We start from the raw sequence: 24,693 nt of genomic DNA, 5'->3' as shown, positions 1-24,693 counted from the left end.
AAATTATTCCAAAACTATAGGATTACAAAACTAAAGTCATAGGTAAATATCGTAGCTCAAGTTGTTCTACACAAAAAAGACACTAATTACTTTGTTTAGTTTATAGATTTGATAATAACGGTCGAAAACATTCTGAATTGATGAACTTAGTCAACAAAATTTAATAACTTCATATTTTTGGTTGGTGTATTTTTGTATTGTATTTTGTCTGGAAAGTATTTTTTATTTGAAAACCAAGTTTCAATGTGGTGTCGAAAGGCAAGCCTTTGTATTTTGTTTGTTTAATAATTGCTAAAAACTTTGAAATTATAGTTTAATTCAAAAACTTTATTGAATAGCAAAAAAAGTATGGCACAGTTGAAAAATCTGGGATGCGCACAATTGACGATTCTAACACAAACCAGCTTTATACTTGTAGTATCTGGCAGCACTTTAAGTCTAAATTGGTGACCCTGGCAATACCGACCTAATAAAGAAAAGGAATATTAAAGAATAAAAAGAAGGAAGAAACCAAAGAAACAAAGGAAAAGAGGGACACTTGAAAGTTAGCCAGCAACGTGAACGGCCGCATACGAGAGTCCCTACATTGGCGACGAGGATAAAAAAAAAAATATAAAAAAATATATAATAAACTAACGCGCAATGTCTGGTAAGTAGAAATACTTCATTTTAATATTGTTGTCTATTTGAAATAGGGATGGTACACTAATGGGCAATTATTTTGTTAAACTGGTTGAATCAAGAAGTCTGTACATAAGTGAAAAAGGAAAATAAAGTAGGTTGATTCGTTTTTATCAGGCTTGAGCATAAGGCGACAAAGGAAAAAAAAAAAGTAAATTTACAGTTGTAGCAATTCGGAGTAAGAATATTCGGATTACCACTGCCAGTTCTTTTTCCTGTCATGTTTTATTTTGTCTCGCTTCTTTCAATGCTTTGGGTGCAACTTAAATGTTTGCAAATCGGCAAAGGTAAAAGAGAGAGCAACTTAAATGTTTGCCAGTGAGCAACTTAAATGATTGCCAACAGCCGAAAAAAAAGAGAAGAATAGTGCGACTTCAATGATTGCAAGAAAGAGAATGCTACTTAAATGATGGGCAAATATCTTGTGGTGAGACTTCAATGATCTAATCTATCCGCCATTGAATATTGTGGTTAGGAAAACTTAGACGGGCAATATACAACTGGTGTGCAAGTCTGGGGGGAGGGGAAATATATATTTCCTTCAAAATAGTGCTTTAATATTGTGTTTTAGTGCATATAGTTGCATTTGTCATGAAGAGACACCACTATTAGCACAAACAATATTTCTCCGAATAGGAAAAAATACTTATTTTTTTTTTGTTTTATTTGTTGTCGTTTTTTTCTCTAGATAACTTTGCATCAAAATATTTAGAACTACCGCCGTTCGACTACACTCTATATGAAGAAAATTGTGGTTTAGAGTGGAGAAATTGGCTCCGTTCATTCGAGTGGTACCTTAAAGCAACTCACATCGAAGACGATTCTGAAAAGTTCGTAAAACTGCTACACTTGGCTGGGCGCAAGGTTCAGGAGTTGTATGAAGCTCTACCAACACCAGCAAGTCTGGCTGAAGTTGCTCGTGGACCACTTGCCATCGGGTGTAGCCCACATCCAACAGATTATGGCATCGCGTTATGCAAGTTAAACGAATTTTTTGAACCGAAAAGAAATGCCACATACGAACGACACGTTTTTCGTCTCATTAAACAAGAAAAAAGCGAACAATTCGGTATATTCGTCATGAGACTTCGCATACAATCTGAAAAATGCGATTTTGGCGAGGCCGCCGAAGATAATGTCAAAGATCAAATTATCGAAAAATGTTTTTCGGCGAAACTTCGGCGGGAGCTGCTTAAGTTGGGTGACTGCAAGCTGGACAACATTTTGAGATCGGCAAAAGTATTCGAAGCAATTGAGGAACAATGTAAGACTTTCGACTCAAGTGTAAACACAAACAACCAACTATCAGAAAACGTCAATACAATCGACTCCAAAGCAATCTTCAAAACGAATAGGGCCAATGACAACAAAATTGAGTGCACCCGATGTGGATATGCTGGGCATAGGGCTTTCGACGAAAAATGCCCAGCAAGAGGCAAGCTTTGCAACAAATGCGGTGGCAAGGATCATTTTATTAGGAAGTGTCGCAGCAAAAAGCGAATCCATTCATACAACACTGCAACTACAAAAGAACCAGATTTCAAACAAAGAATGAAGCATGAATCTGAAGACCGCCAAACAAAAAAAATCAAAGCAACTGAATCCGAAACTATTAAACTGCTTGACAGCACAACAAAACTCGATGAATACATTTTCTGCATTGGTGACAGTAAGGCCAATGAAATTAGTTGCAAAATTGGTGGAGTGACAATCACAGTAGTTGTGGATTCAGGTTCAAAATACAATATAATTGACGGTAGCAACTGGGATTTTCTTAAGGCGAACAAAGTTAAAGTCTCCAAGCAACGGAAGGATGCTGATGGTCTTGAGTTTAAAGCGTACGGTGGACATCCATTAACTACCATTGGAATATTTGAAGCAACGGTTCAGACTACATCCAAGTGCTGTGTGGCTGACTTTTATGTTGTTAAAGACTATGGAAAAGCTTTGATTGGCTATGAGACTGGTATTCCACTAGGTGTTATGAAAATCGGGGAAAATATCAATCAAGTCGAACAACAGAGCAGCATGAGCAAAATAAAAGGGTTTGTTGTTGACATACCTTTGAAGGAAAACGTCAAACCAGTAGCACAACCATATCGCCGAGTACCAGTGCCACTAGAAGAAGCCGTTGACAAAAAAATTGATGAGCTACTTGAACAGGGTATCATAGAAAAAGTAAATGAGCCTTCTCAATGGATTTCACCTGTAGTACCAGTTCCAAAAGGTGATGATGTTCGAGTCTGCATCGATATGCGTCGGGCCAACGAGGCTGTACAAAGAGAGAACCACCCACTTCCAACCATGGAAGATTTTCTTCCCCACATCGGAAAAGGGCAGTTCTTTACCAAGTTGGACGTGAAAAATGCTTTCCACCAGGTGTGAATTAAAAAAAAAAAGAGGAAACAATTTCTACTTATACTAAGTATACCTTTAAATAACAAAACTATGAAATCAAATATATTATATTCTTTCGTTTTTTTTCAATAATTTAACTTAACTTGTTATATTTTTCTTAACTTTAAAGTTGAATATTTATATGTATATTCTTGTTCCGAAATAAATAATAAATTCAGGTATCACAGAGTTATGTTACTTTTTCGTTCACGAAATTTAAAAGGAGAGTTTCACAATTCTAAGTTTCAGAATTAGTCTATTTAAATTTTGTTATGAAACGTTTTTTTTTGTTTTTTTGTAAACATGAAAAAACAACAAAAGTATTAAAAGAATGGAATGCACTTGAATCGTTTACCGTTGAAATGGGCAAATTTTAATAATTAATATAATATACATAAGGAAAAAAAAACGAATTTTTACTTTTCCTTGTCTATGTAGAAAAATATATCTAACAACGGTACCGAAAAGTTTAGGATAGCTAATGTCTGTATGATGGCTGTTGAGCATTTCATTTAGTTAATTGACTGTCATAGATTGATTGTATGCGATTCAGTTTTCTTTTCAAAAAAAAAAAAAGTTTAAATGGAAAATTTTGTGTTTTCAGGTGGAAATTTCAAAGGAGTCTAGACCGATTACAACCTTTATTACCAGGAAGGGTTTATTCCGTTACACCAGACTCATGTTTGGAATAGCTTGCGCACCGGAATTATTCCAAAAAATTATGGAACAAATTTTGGTTGGTTGTGAAGGGTGCCTGAATTACATGGACGATATAATTATATACGGGGAGACAATGGAGGAACTGAATAAGCGAGTAGAAAGAGTTTTGAAAACTCTTAAAAATTTTAACGTCATGTTAAATCAGGCGAAGTGTATTTTTGGTGTACGAGAGCTGGAGTTTTTGGGCCACAAGTTATCGGCATCCGGCATCACTCCTACACAAAGTAAAGTTGAGGCCGTACAAAATTTTCGTCGCCCGTCATGTGTAGCGGAAGTGCGTAGTTTTCTTGGCCTTGTTAATTTCGTTGGAAAATTTATTCCAAACTTAGCCGATCTGACCGAACCACTTCGAGTTTTAACAAAGAAGAATGCAACATTTGAGTGGAAAACCGAACAAGGCGTTGCGTTTGAAAGTCTTAAAAAAAGTCTAACAAACGATTTAGTAGTGGGTTATTACGATGTAAAGAATCGCACTCAAGTGTATGCTGATGCCAGCCCAATTGCTCTAGGTGCTGTTTTGATTCAAATCAATGAAAAGGGCCCGAGAGTGATCACATACGCCAGTAAAAGTTTGAGCGATACCGAAAAACGCTATTGCCAAACAGAAAAGGAAGCTTTGGCTTTAGTATGGTCAGTTGAGAGGTTTAATTTTTATTTATTCGGCCGAACATTTGAACTCGTCACCGACCACAAAGCATTGGAAACAATATTTTCTCCAACCAGTCGACCTTGTGCAAGGATAGATCGCTGGGTTCTTCGTTTACAATCCTATAAATTTAAGGTTGTGTATAAACCTGGAAAGAATAATATTGCAGATCCATTATCTCGATTAGTTGTTACGAGCAAAGCAGAGCCGTGGCATGATGATTTGGACACTGAAGAATACATCAATTATGTGATAGCAAATGCCGTACCAGTCGCTTTGAAACTGGATGAAATCAAAGAGGCTTCTGAAAAAGACATAACTATAAACGATGTTAAAACTGGACTCACAGGAAGCATTTGGTCTGACAGAGCTAGACCATTTAAAATATTTGAAACCGAGCTTTGTTTTGCTGGAAGTATTTTACTTCGAAGCAACCGCATTGTTATGCCAGAAAGTCTGCGAATTCGTACAATCGAATTAGCACACGAGGGACACCCGGGAATCACGGTAATGAAACGTCGATTAAGATCGAAAGTGTGGTGGCCAAAAATAGATATTGAAGCGGAAAGCTTTGTAAAAAAGTGTCATGGTTGCACAATGGTTTCGGCACCACCACCACCCGAGCCATTGAAGCGTAAAGAGCTTCCTTCTGAACCATGGTCTCACCTAGCCATTGATTTCATGGGCCCGCTACCTTCAAGTCATTACCTCCTTGTTGTTGTCGACTATTTTAGTCGGTTTATTGAGGTGGAAATTATGACAAAGATTACAACACTCGAAACAATCAAAAGACTTAGAGTTATTTTCGCACGTTTTGGTCGACCTAATTTCATAACAGCTGACAATGGAACGCAATTCATCAGCACTGAGTTCAAAGAATATTGCAATGAAAATAATATACAAGTAATTCACTCTACACCATTTTGGCCACAGCAGAACGGGGAAGTGGAGCGCCAAAATCGATCTATTTTAAAGCGCCTTAAAATAAGTCAGAATTTACATCACGATTGGCAAAAAGAGTTGCAGGACTATTTGTTAATGTATCGTTCTACGCCACACTCTACCACATTAAAATCACCGTCGGAGTTAATGTTTGGCAGAACAATTAGAGACAAATTACCACAAATAAATCAGCCTTTTGTATATGACGAAGAATTACATGATCGTGACAAAACAAAGAAAGACCATGAGAAACTTTATGCGGATGAAAAACGTGGTGCTAAAGATAATATGATAGCAGTCGGAGATTTAGTGTGGTTAAAGAATTTGGTCAATACAAACAAGCTGTCAGTAACGTTCGAACCAACTGATTTCAAAGTAATTGAACGCAGTGGTTCAGAGATTGTCGTGGAAAATCTTGAAACAGGAGTACGTTATCGACGAAATGTTTCGCACGTCATACGTGTGCCAGTACAAAATGAAGAGGAAAATGATGAAGGACTGAAACAAAGCACAGATCAAATGGACTTAAGCTACCAGGGACCAACAACCAGCAAGAGAGCAAACTCGGATGACTTACCGCCTCGCAAGAGAAGAGCACCAGCCAAACTCCAGGATTATACCCAGTAACATTATTTATATTTACAACAAATGTTATTAGATAGTAGTTATGGTTTTCAGCAAACTTAATTAAAAAAAATGTTTATAAATTATTTTAAAATAAAATAAATAAAAAAAAATATATAAAAAAATAGAAAGTAAATGTAGTATCTTTAAGTCTAAATTGGTGACCCTGGCAATACCGACCTAATAAAGAAAAGGAATATTAAAGAATAAAAAGAAGGAAGAAACCAAAGAAACAAAGGAAAAGAGGGACACTTGAAAGTTAGCCAGCAACGTGAACGGCCGCATACGAGAGTCCCTACAATACTGCTCGTAAAAAATAAGCACATCTTCTCTAAACTATTTAAAGATTTAAAAAAAAATTAAATAATAACCTAGTGCATTATTGATGTTTATAAACAAATAAAAACCGGTCAAGGAAATCAACCCAAAGTTCAAAATTTAAGCACTTTATGGTTTTGTCTTAAAATCCACTATTTTTTGTGACTTAAATAACCTGTAATGGTAAGTATACTTCTGTAAAAATGAAGCAAGTCCATTACTCTTCCTTTGAACCAACTATTTCAAAATAATACTAAAACACGCATTTTTGAAAATAATTCCTTAAATTCGTATCTAATTTTGAGAATGAATAGACTCATTAAAAGTCGCATACCTTTGGAACAATTAAAAATATGTACCTATTTTAAAGCTCTCTCATCTCTCTCTCTCATCAGATTTGTTCAAAAGCTTTTTTCTCTTTACTTTTTTCTTAAGTAAATGTATCTAGATACGAGTATGTTTTATGTTCCTTTATTCAAACAGAAGATCATAGACGAACTTTGAGGTTGGGCGATAGTAGAGTAGAACTGATCTGAGTGATGATCACGTTAAATAACCGTCGTCGTCGTCGCTGTCTCATTTATTTAAGTTAAATTTAAGTTTTTTGTTTTGTTTTTCGTATTTTTATATTGTTTACAACAATCATGAGTCAACCATCAGCTGAAAACACCGCCACCAACGCCGCTACCGCCACTGCCGAAATTGACAATCAAACATCCGAAGATAAACAAATCGAAAATCAAAAGATATTTGATAATTTTGCAACACCGTTAGTTGGACAATTTCTTAACCTACCCAAAGAACCGGTGGAAGTAACTTGTCCGGCATGTCACATCCGCGCTCCGTCCGAAGTCATTCGAGACCTTAAATGGTATACCAGCACCGTGAATGGAATCTATTCATTTCTCTTTATGTAAGAAAGTCATTGTTGTGTTTCGTTATTATTTCATTAGAGAGTAATTTTTACCCACCCACTTCCACGACTTCCATGACTTCCACAATTTGATGTGGGAACAATAATAATGATGTCATGACATCGTTTTCTTGGAATTAAAGTGGGAGATCTTTGAATTAATTAATTAAATCTTTTCCACGTTTAGACATCTCCCATGGAGAGTCGACGACGACGAAGAAGGGAACAATGTTACTCTTTGATTTTGAATTTTCTTCTTCTTCTTTTTTTTGTTTTATAAATTGTTTATTTACTTTTCTTTAATTTCGTATTCGTTTTTTAATTTTTAGATTGTGCTGCTGCTGTTTTTGTCGAAGTTTTTCACATCCATGTAAGCATACAGATACGAACCATTACTGCAAAAATTGCGGTTGCTACTTTGGGCGCGTAATGAAACCAAAAAAGTATCTTAAGAATTCAAAGTGAGATGTTCCTTTAGATATTTTGTATTATTTTATTTTACTTTATTTTATTTATTTTTTGTATTTTTTGCGTGTACACATCGAAAATAAATAAAGTTATTTTTGGAAAACAAAAAACCAAAAAAAAATAAGAAGAAAAATCAGTATTATCGCTTTTGTTATTTTTATTTCTGGGTCGTGTGTGTTTTTTGGTTTATCTTTTGATTTTTCAGTTTTTATTTTACTGGAGGTTGATGGAAATGCATCGTTTGTCTATAGGGGGATTAATAGAAGTAAATGGATCAAGAACATAGAAATTTTGAAAAATCACTGAAGAATTCGGAAAATCTCTGATGATTATTTAAAAATGATGAACTGTTCAAGGAAATCATTGTTAAATGTGGCAAATCACTCAAGAACACATAAACAACGTACTGAATCATGTTTTACAGTCTTTAAATGGAAATTTAACCTCGATATTTGATCCACTTATAATCTTAAAGAACATCGAAAACCTACAGAAGGGAGGCAAAACGCTAGTTCTGTAGAAAAATGTCGAGAATTAATTGTAGCTTGGTTTATAAATGTTTTTATTTCTGAAAGAAAGAAATGTTAATGATTCAATTTTTTTCTGCCTGTTTCACAAACAAAACAATTCTTTTTCAAACGATTGAGTTGTCCTGACTTCAAATCTCTGATTCTTAAAATATTTCTCCTTACAAATATTTAGAGACAACCAAAAACTTTGTCCTTAAGGCTTAGATAAAACACAAGATAGTAGTTCTTTGTCTTCTATGTACATTTTGAATCATTTTAGTATCTTCTTTAGCTTCTGAAAATTATCAAATTGTGTGAATGAAGTTTTGAGAAAGCTTGAAGATTATACTGTTATAATTTTGAAAAATACGTTTGAAGTTAATTTAAAGTACTCATTTCAATATCAGACTTCAAATTTTCAAGTAACCGCCTAAATTTAAGAAGAAACACTCAACATAGTTTTTTTTTCAATATAACACACGAATTCGATGTAATAGCCTTGCTTAAATGACGAACGGATTCGTTATAAACAAATTAATTTTAAACAGTTTTTACTTTCTCTGTTAAAAAATGATTAAAAAAAAACTATTTCATAACTTTCGATAAGCTGAATATTTGCTCATATATTTTTGTTTTCGAATAACAAAAAGTAGTATCTCAAAAACCATATGTGACAGGATATTTTTGGAGTAGGATCAAAATTAAAAACCATTTTGACAAACAGGGACAAAACCTTGTCGACCAATTTTTAATATAAAAATAAATAGGTATTCGATGTTTTTATAGAAACGGCGGCGTTTTTTGTGTTATTTCTTTAATTATTTGTTTCTAAAATTACGAGCAATAATCTAAAAAATTGGTTTTAATAGTGTCACAAATTTGTAAGTTTAAGCATACGAAGGCGAAGGACTGTTTCCACCAAAGGAATATCTGCTCCAAAATCTAATTAATATTTTAATAAGTCAATTAGTCAAAAAGGTATCGACAGAACAACGCTTCCAAATGTTTAAAACATACTTTACTTTTACTTACTTTAGTTGGCGGTACAGCGCATTGTGCTCCTGAGTCTCAAGTAATAACTTTCGCCAGCTTACTCGATCTCTATAGCTTGCTGTCTCCAGTTTCGAATACCAAGTTGACGTGCTTCGGCTTCACCTTGTTGATTCCACCAGAGATAAGGCCTGCCTCTGATTCTTGTTCCCTCAGGCTTGGCGTTGAATACCTTACGAGCTGGAGCTTCGATGTTCATTTGCTCGACATGCCCTAGCCATCTTAAGCGTTGAACACGCAGTTTTTTGACCAGTGGCAAGTCGCTGTTCAGCTCGTATAGCTCTTCTTCGCCAAATGTTACTTTTCCTGTCAAAACAAATCGGACCATAAATCGTACGCAGACTCTTCCTCTGGAAGATACCAAGATATCCTTTACCCGCCTAGGAGACGGTCCATGCTTCTGCACCATACAGCAAGACTGAGATGATTAAGGTTTTGTACAGTGTCTTTTTGCTACTTCGCGATAGGGCCTTATTCCTTAACTGCTTGCTTAGGAAAAGAAACAGCGGTTAGCAAGGGCAGAATTAACAGCATTGCCGAGATAAACAAATTTATTTATCAACTTGAAGTAAAAGCTGTCAATTGCCACGTTTTGACCAAGTCTACGGTATAAATCGACTCTTTTTTACGACAGTAAATACTTCGTTTTATTTTCGGTAATGCCAAGGCTCATTTTCGTCTCCTCAGCGCATCGCTTTGTCGAAGTCCTATGGTGATTTCGAAGGTTTCGGTTGAGTCTTTTCCAATTTTGACGCAGCAACGAGCATTTTCCAACGTCATCCTGATAAGTCGTATCAGTTTGGTAGGGATACCAAAACTCGACATGGCACGGTATAGTTCGTTCCTGTCTACGTCTATGTCTATGTTCTTAGGTCGTTTCAAGGATTTGGCGTAGAGTAAAAATTTGGTCGATGGTAGATCTTCCAGGCCTGAAGCCACACTGATAAGAGCCAATTAATTTGTCAGTAAATGGCTTAAGGCCAACTTACTTAAAAACAATAAATCTTTTCGAAAATGTTTAGAGCTTTTTTTACCTAAGAATTGTGTGCAGTGATAAAAGATAATTCTGGCTTTGTCCATAAGCAAAGTTTTTCAATATGTGAGCGAAGATAATCCTCAATCCAAACAAACAAATCCCCATTCAATTTCTGGTGCAATTTAGCGATCATCGGTTGTTATCTTAAAACTTTACATGGTAGAATGTTTTCGCAATCAAATTTAAATTTCAGACCATCAATTCCTATTGGAAAAGTGCAGTTTTGCTTACCAAACGACAATTCAAAATTGTTTCCCGTTTCACATTTTACCATTTTAAAAACTTGTTTAGAAGTGTTCATTGAAAATATCTACCAAAGCTATTTTATGTGCGCAATTTCTATTTTAACCGGACTATTTACGATCAAATTTCTAATCAAATCATGCCACTTTACTTTTTCTGTTTTCTTGAAAACGATCTTCACTGTTCCATTGATGTTTTTGATATCTTTCTTAAACAATACAAACATTTTAATACATTTTTTTAAAAACCCACTTTCTTATGCTCTTATTTTTCGTATGTTCTTTTTAACGAAACGGTTCCACTAACTAATGTGGAAAATATCAGCCAAAACTTCGAAACAAATGACAACTATTCATGAAAAAAGTCCCATTCAAAATTCATGTTGTTTTGCTTTATAATTATAAAATTATAATCACAAACTTTGATATTACACAACCCTTTGATTTTAATAACATTATTTTCAAAATTAGCCTTAATTCAGGAGAAAAAATCATCTTTCCTAATAAGTTTCTTTGAAATGTGCTCCAATCATTCCCCCTGCTCTATGTTGAACTTTTATCTATTTGCATCTCTTAAAAGAAATACTTTATAAAAATAAAAGCTTCCAACAAGAGAAAATGTTAATGCATAGAAATAAACATTTAGCCCCCAGTCAATGCCCGACCGCAATTGAAATTAATATAAAATTCAGTGAGAACGTTCGCTTGAGGGCAGGACCGATCGACAGCAACAAGAGTATCAGTTTAGATAACTTAAGAACCAGATCACTATTTTTTTAATCTCCTACTTCAAAACCTACAATAAACCTGTTCCAAAATTCAAAGTAAGATCCAAGGCCATTTTAATTAGATTATAAAATTTTAATAGAAAGCTCTTTTGCATCTCTTTTATAGCTTCAACCAAAACCCTAAACATGTCTGAAGTTCAAACAACTTTGATTCAGGATGATCCTGCCCCAATGAAATTGAACGTTGCTCCAAAAGTATTCTATTTTGCAGTCGGTCCAAATTCCCATGAGGTCACTTGTCCATTTTGCAAGATCCAAGCCAAGACCACCGTTAAGAGGAAATATCTTAAATGCTATCGTCAGCATTATTGTTCCAGTTGTGGCGAATATTTGGGAACTTTTCGAAGACCGCAACTTTAGATTTAATTATTATTTTATGTTAATTTAATTTATGTATATTTTCGCACTTCTCTCACAATAAAAACAAAAATAAAAATAAATATCTAAACATTTTTTCGTTTTATCCAAGAGATGTATTATTGAAGTTAAGAGAGTTTGGTAATGGACTTTTTGAGATGATGATGATTTATAGGTTCCTCGACGAGGTGTGCTGGTGAAAAAGCTTCAAATTGAGATCTCGATGTGCGTTTTTAATAGATTTTCATCTTTCAGTTGACTTCGGGATTAGTTGTGTTCTGGATGTGGATGAACGGATTCAATGAGAGGCGTCAAAAAAGTGACATAAGTTTGTTTTCCTAACCAAAGTAAAAGAGTGTTTGAGTATTGTGCTTTTTTGAATATGAGCTCAACAGCAAAAATTGGTCACCTCGAGAAGGTACCAACGGAGATCCATTGCCCGGCGTGTAACGCTGTCGGTTTGAGTACATTGCGGCTGGAAGCGTACACCTGCGTACAGAGAATTATTGGTGCTATTAATTTTTGTTTATGTTGGTGAGTATAACTTTTATTTATTTGTTTATAAGTCGTAGAGATCAATGAGTATAACCTTATGGTGTATTATTTTGGATTTATTAAGGCGTGACTATTTTCGTTTTGTTTGGATTGCGATGTTGCATACTAATTGATGCGATGCAAAAATTGCATGGTTTTTGAAAAGCGAATAAACTAATTATTATTTATATGCGGCGGTCAACATGATAATGAACAATATATAAATTCTTTAGAAATATATTCAAATTTAGAGAACAAATGTTGAATTAAAGTTCAGAAAATTATATCCAAAAGTATCCTTACTTTGAAAAATTCTTGCAGAACTCCTTCAATTAAATTAAATTTTCTATTAACAGTGCCAATTTATTTTACTGGTCGAAAAAATTAAGTGTTTTTTCTATTGCACAGACAAAACAATACTTTTTTCAAAGCATTAATGTGTTCAAAAATTCTAATCTCAAATTAAAATGTTTCTAAAAACTACCGGAAGTACCCGTGGCATGATGGTTAGTGCGTTGGACTGTCATGCCAGAGGTCTTGGGTTCGATCCCTGCCTATGCCATCTAAAGTTCTCGGGTGCTGCCTCTTGCGATGAATTGACAAATACTCCAAGAGTAATTCTTATCACGAAAAGTGCTTTCTCAAATAAGCCGTTCCGATCCGGCTTAAAACTGTAGGTCCCTTCCATCCATGACAACAGTACTCGCACACAGGAATGGTTGAGAGTTGTAAGTCACTAGGCCCTTGTGCTCAACGGACTGTTGCACCACCCAATTTATAAAAACTACTGGGTTTGAAATATACCGCTTTAAAAATGATAAAAATAAGCAAAAAGGGTTTTTTAGCCTAAGTTAAAATAAAAATTGTTAGATGATTTTGAAAAGTATACAAACCTTTCTCTTTTAGATACAATTTAAAGCATTTTAGTATCTTACTTTGCTTTTTGGAAATTTTTGTAAGTTGTGAGTCTTTATTTGAATCTAAATTAAGTTTGGAGATACATACTTTAAAAATTTTATAAAATACGTTTTGGAGTTAATATTTGGTTTTGATTTCGAATCCAAAATCTAATTTCAACTTAAAGTACCGTTTTCAACATCGTTTTTATATTTTTAATATATAAAAACTTGATATGATAAAATAATTTTCACCCGTGTTTTGTTGGAAAATCTATCAAAAGTATAGTAAGATTTTACACGAATAACAAACACAATATCCGCAGTATGAATACTACGGATAAAAGTTAAAGTAGAACGTAACTACAGATGGGTTTTTGACATTTATACGAGTCTCGAATGGATCTTATGTAATTTCTTTCTTAAATGTTGGTACGATTGATATTGCATTTGTATCTCGATGGCTGTGTTCGTGTAGTAGTTGTTCATTTGGAATCACGTGTTTTCCATGGGGGAGAAAAATCTATCTGTTACTAAAGATAGTATTTAGTTTTGGTAATGAAAATAGACTATAAAGGCTTATTTTGCAAGAGAAACAATAGAAAAGATAATTAAGTTTTGCTTTGTGCCCACCAAAGGTTTATATCAGTTTAGATTAAATAAATCTTGTTGGTGTTTTCAACGCACAAGAAGATTTAAAAATGATTAGATATACATGAACTTTTTTTATTGAATCTCAATTTTCAGATTTCTTACCATTTTTTCTTGAAAATTGTCCGTTTTATAAGTTATAGTTAGTTTTTTTTTGCTGAAGTTAATTTTAACTGTGTATTTTAAAAAAATTTGGTTCTAGTAGTTTTTTTTTTACTATTATTCTGACAGGGGTTTTTTCAGTTATACCAATTTTTAAATTCAAAAATCTGGCTACTTCCGATGGGTTTTCTTGGAAATTGTCTACTATACTATTTACAGAACGCCAAAAAACACGGGTATTGTTTTCAATAATATTATTCAGTAGTGAGATAAGTATATTAATTAACAAAGTTTCAGAGTAGAAAACGTTAAAATTCTTATACAAAATATTTCGTTTAATAATATTGCCAAATATTTATTTTTTTATAAAATGATATTTATTAACGACTTACATATGAACCTCCGTGTTCTAATGATATAGTGCGCCAAACTCGAAAAAGAAAGAAATTTCCAAAAAGCCATACAATATGTCAACAAAAAATTATGTGAATTCAATTTTTCATAAACCCAACTTCTTACCTACCTTAAATATTATAATGTGTCAAAGAAGAGGCGTTGCAGGGGCAACATGAAAGTGAAAAAAAAGAGGCTGGGATGCGACCCACACTGATAACTTCCCATCCCGTCTGTCGATTTGTCTTGCTTAAAAGTTTGTTTATATGTACTCGTATCAATTTTTACCAAATTTGCGTACTATTTTATGCAGATTTAATTTTTTTATGAAAAAACTGTTGGATTTTTAAATAAAAATTACTGAACATCTAAAACAATATTTTCTGTGAAATAAAATAAGTTTAAAGCCAATATTTCAAATTTTTGAAAAGATATTTGAGTCGAAAATCAATGTTTACCAACTTTTGTTTAATGTTTTTTAGGTTTTTAATTTTTTGTACAAAAAACTGTCAATTAGATTTTTTTCAAAATTTTACTGAATGTTAACAGCAATATTTTTTGAAAGATAAAAGTAGTTTAAAGCCAACATCTACAATTTTTGAAAAGATATTTGAGTCGAAAGTCAATTTTTACCAACTTTTATACATTTCTTTTTTTGGGTTTTTATTTTTTGTAAAAAAACTGGCTCTACAATTTTTGTCCCAATGTTGAAAACAATCTTTTTTTATAAGTAAAAATTAGTCAGAAGCTATTATATAAAATTTTTGAAAAGATATTTGAGTCGAAAATCATTTTTTACCAACTTTTGTTATTTTTTTACGGTTTTCAATTTTTTGTAAAAAAAACTGTCAATTAGATTTTTTTTCAAAATGTTACTGAATGTTGACAACAATATATTTTGAAAGATAAAAGTGAATTAAAGCCAATATCTCAAAGTTTTAAAAAGATATTTGAGCCGAAAATCAATTTTTACCAACTTTAATTCATTTTTTTAGGTTTTTATTTTATGTAAAAAAAACTGTCAATTCTATTTTTCTCAAGATTTTTCAAAATGTTAAAAACAATATTTCTTATGCGTTAAAATAAGAGTGAAGCCTAAATTTCAAGGTTTTGAAAAGATATTTGAGTCGATATTTAATTTTTACTAACTTTGAGTAATGTTTTTTTAGATTTTTATTTTTATAAAAAAAACTATCAATTAGATTTTTCTCAAAATTTTATCAGATGTCAAAAACATTATTCTTCGTTGCATAAAATTGTTTTGGAGATGAAATCAAATTTTAGTTGTAAAATTTTGGAGGTGACAAATTTTTTTTTCAGTTTTGTTGATTTATAAAAAAAACCGTTAAATGGATTTTTTTTTTCAAAGAATATACTTCTTTAATATCACGTTACAATATATTATACAAAATTTAATTCAAGTCTCTAGCGTTTTTGGTTCGTAAGATATTTACGTTTAACCAAAATTTTCACCTTTTTTTCAAACTGCTATGGTAAAAAAACAACCCACGCAATTATCTTGGGAGCCCTTTCTGCATCTTTCTGCCTTAGTATCTGTATAACAAAATTTATTTGAAGTTGATAACTCTTCTGGTTCTTGAGCTTTGGAGGACGAAAAAAACTTCGCGAACGTTCGGACGTACAAACGTACGTACACACGCACGCACAGACATCTTTTTAAAAATCTTTTATTTTGACTTTAGGGACCTTGAAACGTCGAGAAATGTCAAAATGTTCAATTTGACAAATCGGACCCATTACAATAACTTCCTATGGGAAGTTACAAATTTGACCTTTTTTACCTAGTTATATTAAAATAAGACCAACTCCTAAATATTGGCTTTATTTCTCTTCCAAATTTCGGCAAAACTGCTGATATATGTCAACTAATTAACTTGTGGGACGTTATTTCTCTGGAAGTTACTTCACGGAGCTGCTTTTAACAACCATAAGTCTGGGCCCAATATCGGTAATACCGGAAAAAATAAACAAATGTGTGGAAGTGTCAAAAAGTATGCTTGCAGACCTTCACCCAACCAATAATTTGTAGGGACTTACAAAAAGAGCTCTATATCGAATTTTAGCTCTTAGCGAGTTTGTACGTATTGATTGATTAATTTTTATACACTATAAGATATTCTGATTTGGGACTTGACAACTTTGAAGTTTCAGTGTGAATGCATCCTTAAACCAAGCAGTCAGTGTGAAAGCGTTCAGTAGAAACAAAGCTTTTTGTGTTGAATATCACAAGCAAAAATATTATTTGGAAAGCTTTTAAAACGATATTCCAATTTGATGACTGGGATTACTATAAAAAATTGATATACGGTTTCGGTGCCGTGAAATAAGGCCAAGTGAAATAAGACCAACTTTCAAAAAGTTTCTTTGTTGTTGCGCTTTACAGTACTTTAAAGTGAAATAAGACCAATATTCAGCAGTTGGTCATATTATGCCTTGACAATTTGAATTAAGGCCAAATTTTGAGAAATACAACCAACTTATTTTTACTTTGAGGTATCTAAAATGGGAATATCATTTCGACTTTATTTCACTTTATTTAAGCATTATAAGATCAAAATTTGAAAATAGGCCTAATTACACTTTCCAGAAGTTAAATAAGTCCAGATTTCAAGAATGGCTTTATTTCACGGCACCTATGGTTTCAACAAAAAAGTCACACAATTTGGACGGTGGATATAACAAATCTAATATTTGATACCGAGTTCAATAACTTGTTATATAGCGATAAATATTCAAGACTACTTTGGCTACTTTTATCTCTGGACTTGTTTTTAGATTCAGATTCAGATCAGATTATATTGGACCATTTTTATCTACATATGCTTAGAACTGTTCATGACCTGAGGTCCAATAAGCGATATATGAGGGCTGTGTTTTTTTTACAAAATGTGTGACAAAGTCTTTACTTATCGGGTTTTATTGTATTTCTTAATTGTATATTTTCTTAAAAGTTTAAATTCTTGGATTTTGAAGTAAAAACCTTTACTTGAGTTACGAGTGTTTTAATTTCCACTTGATCCAGATCTGATCAACTATTTTTTTGTGATACAACACAGTGATATTTTTCCTTCTGCTTGGATATATTTGTTGTCCTGTAAACTTTGGTATCACCTTTAAATATTTCAATAAAAACAATGTCACAAAATTTTTCACAACCTTTTTTTAAGGGTCTAACAATTTACTAGTTAGCAGTTTGCTAAATAATTAGCAATTTAGTAAGGGGATTCAAAATTTTAAACCTTTTTTTTCGTTTTGCTGACTAAAGTGAATTGCTAATTACTTGCTTTTTATTGAAAAAAAACGAGCTTCCGAACATGTCTAAAAAGTGACAGTTTGTTAAAAAATAAACAAAGGATATATGTACATTTAAACGGACCCTAATTATTCCCAACTGTTGACTGGACCATTCCATCCACTGCTCTTATAAGAATAATTGTAAAGATGTCATATGAATTTAGTAAACTGCTAAAAGTTAAAGTAAAGCGATTTTAACTTTAGCAAATTGTAACTAGATAATAACATGTTATAGTTGTTCAAAATAAGGGTAATCATTTTTCAAGCTTAGTAAATTCTTAAAAATTCCTTTAACGTTTATACAATAGTTTACAACTTTTTTCAAATGCTTATACTTATTTTTTGAAGATTTAAATAATGTCTATAATTAAACTAAAATGTAGTAGTTATAAAACTATAAATTATACTTAATTATTCTTTTTTTTTATTTAATTTTTAGCACTCCAATAAAATGGGAAGGACGTTACGATTACAATCACTATTGTTCAAAATGTGGATGTTATATTGGACGTAATATTCAATTGAGTTGGTATAAACGTAAATTATTCAAAGCCAGACATTCAGACTTCAAAAGAGATAACGAACAATGGAAAAATTACCAAAGACAAAAAAGTACCGAACAGAATGTCAATTAATCGAAAATAAAAATGTCGCCGAAAATGATTTTTCATATTTATAATTTTTTTTAAAATTTTGTTATGTAAACTAATAAAACATTAATACAAAAATAACTAAATTTGTTAAATTAATTTTTCCAAGTATGATAAATGATATATAAATGATAGATAAAGATATTTACAAATTGAAACTTTGTAAATTTGATAGTAGGAGGTCGACAAGGTTTAAAAACGTCGTTAAGTATTGTTTGAAAACGAAACAAAAATAATAAATAATATTCGTCTTATGAAAAGTGAAACGTAGCTTTTCTAGAATCTTCTTGTTGTTATTGAAATACGACCTAGACATTTTCAACAGCATCGCAAATATAATATAAGATTTAACTCTTCTACTATACATTTTTGCTAAAAGCTGGTTTACAAAAATTCTACGCACACTTTACTTTCATTCATTTTTATTTTATTTTTCCTATTCCGATTTCTTAAGCATTTTTATGTATTTATTTGTTATTTTTGTTTATTATCACTCAATAAAATTCAAATGTAAAATAAAGATTCTATACTTTAAAAACTTTCCTCAATAGCACAAGTTTAGTTGTTAGTTTCACTATTTCTAAACGAAAGGGTGCTTCAGGACGATCTTAAAGTGCTTGAATTTTTTAAACTGTGACTTCACATATTTGTAATGTGTTTAAACGATTTGCATGCGTTGTTTAAGCTATGTCATTTTTGTACTTGTCAAATTTCAATGACAACTACAGAAGTGGCAGTTTTATAAATTCCGATAAAGTGTTACATTAAAAAATATGTATTAAATAATTCGTTAAAGTTAATTTTAATAAAAAAACTTAAAATTGTTAATTTAAACGTTAAACTTAATATTGACATTTAAAGAAGGTTTTCAATATTCAAATTGGTCTTACCTTGACATATCACCGTCCACTCCACTTTCTTATCTGTTTCAAAGCATAAAACGAGAGTGAGATAAAATATTGAGATAAACAACCCTTGAAAAAACCTTAGCAAACAATTTTTATTAATCCATCCCTGATTCTTTCTTAAATCTAAAATAACATCTCTGTATTCTCAAAGCTTTCGCGAGAAAAACAGTTTGAGTGGCTCTGTTTGATGGAATTGGTTCGAGTATTAACTTTCTCTCAAATTTTATTCAAAAGTTCACATTACAATTATGCCATTTTCAAAACGAAAATGGAATCTACAAAAGCTATGTTTTTGTTTGGTTTAAATACAAATTCAAATTTAACTACTTTTTCAATCTTCTAGATGTAACTTATTTAGACGATTCTCTGTTCTGACAGTTTCCAATCGAATTTTCAAGGGTCTGTTTTTGACATTCGTCAGCTTCAACATAATTAATGTTTGGTCTAATACAATTTCTCTGTTTGTCATACATTCCTAAAAAGTTTAGACACTCGGCACAGTAGAGATAGTCCTTGGAGGGGGCTTGAAAGAATGGTATCAAACACAATGGCCAACAAGTCAAGATGCAAGCCGCTTCAATGGGGGAATATGTACGCTATAGAAGTGATGCATTGAAGTTTAAATGTCCCATAAAAAAATATCGTCTCACCTTTTCCGACTTCGTCTTAATAATAGGTTTCTTTGTAGCTCCACACTTAGGACAATAAATGTTACCCTTAGCAGGCTTCCATTTCTCAATGGACGTTTTGTACATACGACGTTTTTGAGGACTCCGAGGCGTAAGTGGTTTTGTAACTTTATACTTTCGGGTATAGATTGGTTTTAGTTCCGGACTTCTTATAGTTGTTTCCTCCATGTGAATGTCTATATCCGGAAGACATTGGCCAACTTTTGTACCAATTAAAGTTTCTTCATTATCCAGTTTTTCCATCCCACTATCATTTTCTAGAAGATTAATATCTGGATGATCGGTTTTTATGTGTTCGAAGAGAATTTGTTTATCATATTGTTCACATTTTATAATTTTTGAACATTTAAGGCATCGGAAGCTTATGGCCATACTTTGCCATTTCCAGTAAAATAAAGTTTCAGTGCAAAAATTCAAAAAATAAACAAAATGTTATTAGAAAAATATATAAAAATTTTGACATTCAAAACTAAACAAAAAACGATTTTTGTGAATTTTGAAGGTTAACTCGGTGAGGTCTTAAGATAGCAATAAGTAGCTTTGACGAAAAGTTAGGAGTCGTAGTTAAATTTGCTCACTTTTTTTGACCTTACAAAGGAATTTTGAAAGCTTAATTATTTTTTGTAAAAACAATTAAAATTTGTGAAAAGTTTAAGTGGTATTGGTTTGTTTTTAATAAAATACAGGGTTTTCCAATAAGGTGTTCGTTTTGAACAGCCATCTAATGGGGCATGTTTCACTTTTGGAGGTGTCATCTTTTGACATTCACAAGAACAAATTTTGCAATTATTGGAAATGGAAAAATACACCCTTCAACGTTACAGTAAAATTGTTAAAAGCAACTATAAAAATGGTTCTATGTGTAACACAAGTAAAGACCAAATCGTATTGTTTTTCTCAAAGAAGTTATCGTAATTGGTCTTCAAAATCTTGTAATTTATTATTCTTTAGACTTTTTTCTTGGAAACTAGTGGATAATAAATTCTACAAATATGACCCACAGCCGATTTAAAATCTTAAAAATGAAATGGAAGATTTGTGCAATTTACTGCCCCGAATTTTGTACAAACTGTGATCATACTTCGGGAAAGATATTTTTCAATCAAAAACGTTAAAGTCATGATCAAAATTTTACGTTGATGGTTAGACTTTTAAAGCTCCTTACATACAAATTAAAATAAATTGTTCTTTGGTTCATCTAGGCGTACACGTATTTAAAAAAAATAAAGAATAAGCTTGCTAAAGAGGAACTCAAAGGCTTACTTCCTTTAAGTAAATTACAGGTGACACTACTTTAAGGCTCAATTATAAAAACACAACAAAAGTACAATAAAAATCTCTACTATCTTTAAATTCACATTTAACAAAAAGAAAATAATAAATAGAATGAACAAAAAAGAAAAATCAATTCGGTCTCGTTACAACATCTTACTACTTACTTATAACATTTCGTGTTTGAGGAGTTTTCTCAACTATATACCCTTACTTCGTGTACTTATAATATAAACCTATCTACCTCTACCTCTAACTCTCTTAAAAAAGACCTTGAAAAATAAATTCCAGTATTCTTTTCTTCTATATAAGTTCCTTTTCTAGAGTGACACTTCTATTATTTTCCAAAGATGCAATCACACTCGTTATTCCATCAGAGTATATGAAATATATGTTTGTATGTTTTCACCTAGAGTGTCTGCATAACAGTATACGATATAGTTGTAGCTCAAGGCAGGTAAGATACACTTGAACCTGAAATTTATTTTATGCAGGTATTTCAAATGTCTTCCCTTATTTCTTACCAAGGTCCATTCTGTAAAGTAAATTTAAGAATTCAATTATTATATAAATTTAGAGGGGATGTTTGTTTATAAAGCAAAAGAAAAAGAAATACAAGAAATTTAAAAAAAAGCTACACAGCATCTTTAAAAAATAGTTTTGAAATGATTTTATAAATTGTGTTTCTCCTATTTCGAACACCTAAGCCAGGTTTGTGAATATTAATTTAATGAAAACTTAACTATTATGTATATTGAAAAATGTTTAAGTAATTTTACGAACTGGTATTTTGAAAATTTGACCAAATATTTTAAATCGAAGTTTGGATTCGTAATCAGTACTTAAAATGTACTCAAAAACGTATTTTCTAAACCATGAAACAATTAAATTCAAGCTTTCTCAAATGCTCATATATTCAGATAGAGTCAAATGAAAACTCATGGCAAATGAAAATTTCTATAAACTAAATAAGTACGTAGTGCTGTCATGCTTAAGGTCTTCGGTACGATCCCTGTCTGGTCCACCTGTGTATGTGTAAGTCATCCTTGAAATTACTAGGCCCTACGGAGTGTTGCGTAACTTTATTTATTTATATAAGTAAGATTTTAATAATATTTAAATTGTAACTAGAAGACACAGATTTGAACTTCTCAAAATCATCAAACAATTTATTATTAAGAACCATGTTAGCCTTAAAAACATTGTTTTTGATTGTCCTTAACATGCTTAAGAGGCATTATTAAGAAACCTGATGTGTTGGAAAACTATTAAAATGCAATTCAGGAGATTATTTTTACATGCCGCTTTAAAGATACAATACAGTTCTGGGTTTTTGAAGCATTAAATTCCACGCTGTTTCTTATCTCCCATAGTACAATTCTGTATATGTCATATTTTTTAGTTTGCAGTTTCACATCTCAAGTACAGCAATGTGAGCCTTGATACGAAAAGAGGCTAAGAGTACTATCGTCAGGAAAACAAACAATTTGTTGGCACACACTGGTGTGCCCCAGGGCTCCGATTTATCTCCGACTTTCTTCCTTATATTCATAAATGATCTTTTGTCTGAAACTTCTAACCCACTACGTTGTTTTGCTGATGACAGTACCCTCTGCTTTTCATATTAGTTTTAAGATTCTCATCCTTGTTTTTTGGATGTGGACTACCAACTGCTGCGTATGATAAGCTTATTACGTTCTGATCTTGACAGCATTGTTCAATGGGGATTCAAAAACCTTGTAGAATTTAATGCTGTTTACTGTCACAGAAGCGTAATCCTCCAGGAGATTGAACAACTATCAATCCTAGATATGTGCATCACAAACCACTTGTTTTGAAGGGATCACATATTTGAGATGTTGCTAAGTGTTTAGGTTTCCTCCAATAGTGCAAGAATTTTTACCCCTTCTGGTCTGGCTATAATTTACAAGTTTTTATTCGTCCAAAACTCGAGTACAATCCTCACATTTTGCAGGGGACCCAATAAAGTACTTGAGTCTTCTGGATAGAATCGAAAAAAGAGCTCTTAATATGATAGGAAATCGTTCTCTTGCCGAGACGTTTGCTTCTCTTAAACACCGCCGAAAGGTATCATGCCTGTTTTTGTTTTACTATAATTTGTATAAACAATGCCACAGCGAAATAGCAAGTTACATTCCTCCCCTTTAACAATTCAACCGTAATATCCGCACTGCTAGGAATGCCCTCAAGTTTACCCTTTAGCCCTATTTAGAGCTCATGAGCAGCTCTCGTCTTTTTATGCAGTGCCACTTTGCTTGCCTATTTTTAGCTGCATTTGCCTGCCGACATTCCTCATTAAACCAGGGGTTTCTTGTTGGTGGCTGCTTGAAACCCAGCACATCAGAGGCGGGTTCTCTGAGTGCATCTTGGCAATGTTGTCACTGGTTTTCGATACATTGCGTTGACGGCAGAGAACTTCGAGAGAGGTTACTTGTAACTCGGTCGGAAAGGGATTAGGCGAACTCTTGCGATTGTAGCCGTTCGACGTTGTACCTTTTCCCAGCACCTCCCTGTTTTGCCTTGAGTCTGGAAACCTGAAGTGCTGCCTTGGCTACATTGAGGTAGTGGTCCGAGTCGATGTTAGCTCCTCGGAAAGTTCAGACATCCATGGTACTGAAAGCGTGTCTGGCGTCGAACGCAATGAGGTCAATCTGGTTGACAGTAGATTGATCTGGAGAACTCCAAGTTCCTTTGTAAATGTTAAGGTGTGGAAAACGCATACTGGTTACCATGACGTTTTGCCCCGCAGAAAAATCTATGAGCCTGAATCCGTTGTCGGAAGTGTTGTCGTGCAGGCTGTTCTTCCCGATTATTCCACCAAAGATGTCTTCCCTTCCTAGCTTGGCATTAAAATCGCCCAGGACTATTTTGATATCGTAGCTTTGGCACTGCTCATATGTTTTGTCCAGGAGCTCGACCATATCTTTGGTGTTGTCGTCTTTCTCTTCTGTGGGATCGTGCTCGCATATCAGGCTAATGTTGCCAAATTTAGCCTTGATGCGTGTGGTCATAAGGCGCTCATTGATGCACCTATAACTCAAGACTTCTTGCCTAGGTCTGGGTCCAATGACGAAGCCGAATCCAAATAAGCGCTGTTGGTTTTCGTGGTAGCAGTCACCATAGCAAATATCGGAGTTTTTCATCCTCTTTTTGCCCATCCTATCCCATCGTATTTCCTGGATGGCGGTGATATCTGCTTTATAGCAGCCTTCGCTTATTCTTCGGCCGCACGTGGTCTGTTAAGGGACCTAACATTCCACGGGCATATCAGAAGTTAGTTGTCCTTATTTCGTTTGCGTAGGTTGTCAACAGTAAATCTGTCCGTATCCCAGGCTTGTTGGTGCTTCGCAACTATGAAGTTCTTACGTGGCCATGAAATCACCCCGACGGCATAACCCCCAACCTGGAGGGCCCGATTCTAAGTATAAATCCAAGGATGGGGAGCCGGATAAAACCGCCCTATAAGGTGTTCGCTAAGTAGTTCAACCATATTGGAACTGTAGACGCCACCGTTCATTCCATCTCGGGAATTCGTCCGCTGGGGTCTGGATAAGGAGAGGTGATTTAGTGG

At 33.2% G+C, this 24,693-nt stretch overlaps 5 protein-coding genes across 5 annotated transcripts; 4 read left to right on the top strand and 1 right to left on the bottom strand.

Annotated features, from left to right (window-relative positions):
* Nucleotides 1-642: 642 nt before the first annotated feature.
* On the top strand, nt 643-3,066 carry LOC129949139 (uncharacterized). Its single transcript, XM_056060411.1, has 2 exons — nt 643-649; nt 1,370-3,066. Exons 1-2 carry the CDS (start codon nt 643-645, stop codon nt 3,064-3,066), a joined length of 1,704 nt encoding a protein of 567 aa, XP_055916386.1.
* Nucleotides 3,067-6,804: 3,738 nt separating this feature from the next.
* On the top strand, nt 6,805-7,842 carry LOC129950982 (uncharacterized). Its single transcript, XM_056062963.1, has 2 exons — nt 6,805-7,241; nt 7,571-7,842. The coding sequence occupies exons 1-2, from the start codon at nt 6,973-6,975 to the stop codon at nt 7,704-7,706; spliced, it is 405 nt and encodes a 134-aa protein (XP_055918938.1). The 5' UTR covers nt 6,805-6,972; the 3' UTR covers nt 7,707-7,842.
* A 3,361-nt stretch (nt 7,843-11,203) lies between these two features.
* LOC129950169 (uncharacterized) lies at nt 11,204-11,797 on the top strand. The gene is made up of 2 exons (XM_056062014.1): nt 11,204-11,370; nt 11,441-11,797. The coding sequence occupies exon 2, from the start codon at nt 11,461-11,463 to the stop codon at nt 11,692-11,694; it is 234 nt and encodes a 77-aa protein (XP_055917989.1). The 5' UTR covers nt 11,204-11,370; nt 11,441-11,460; the 3' UTR covers nt 11,695-11,797.
* A 162-nt stretch (nt 11,798-11,959) lies between these two features.
* LOC129950168 (uncharacterized) lies at nt 11,960-18,269 on the top strand. The gene is made up of 2 exons (XM_056062013.1): nt 11,960-12,225; nt 18,022-18,269. The coding sequence occupies exons 1-2, from the start codon at nt 12,074-12,076 to the stop codon at nt 18,215-18,217; spliced, it is 348 nt and encodes a 115-aa protein (XP_055917988.1). The 5' UTR covers nt 11,960-12,073; the 3' UTR covers nt 18,218-18,269.
* Nucleotides 18,270-19,319: 1,050 nt separating this feature from the next.
* Nucleotides 19,320-20,369, bottom strand: LOC129951815 (uncharacterized). The gene is made up of 2 exons (XM_056064163.1): nt 19,791-20,369; nt 19,320-19,736 (listed from the first exon to the last, which is right to left on the bottom strand). The coding sequence occupies exons 1-2, from the start codon at nt 20,199-20,201 to the stop codon at nt 19,491-19,493; spliced, it is 657 nt and encodes a 218-aa protein (XP_055920138.1). The 5' UTR covers nt 20,202-20,369; the 3' UTR covers nt 19,320-19,490.
* Nucleotides 20,370-24,693: the final 4,324 nt, after the last annotated feature.

The sequence above is a fragment of the Eupeodes corollae genome, chromosome 3, assembly GCF_945859685.1.
Source record: "Eupeodes corollae chromosome 3, idEupCoro1.1, whole genome shotgun sequence".
NCBI lineage: Eukaryota > Metazoa > Arthropoda > Insecta > Diptera > Syrphidae > Eupeodes > Eupeodes corollae.
Note: the sequence above shows the minus strand (reverse complement) of the source record. Positions and strands in the feature narration are given on the sequence as shown.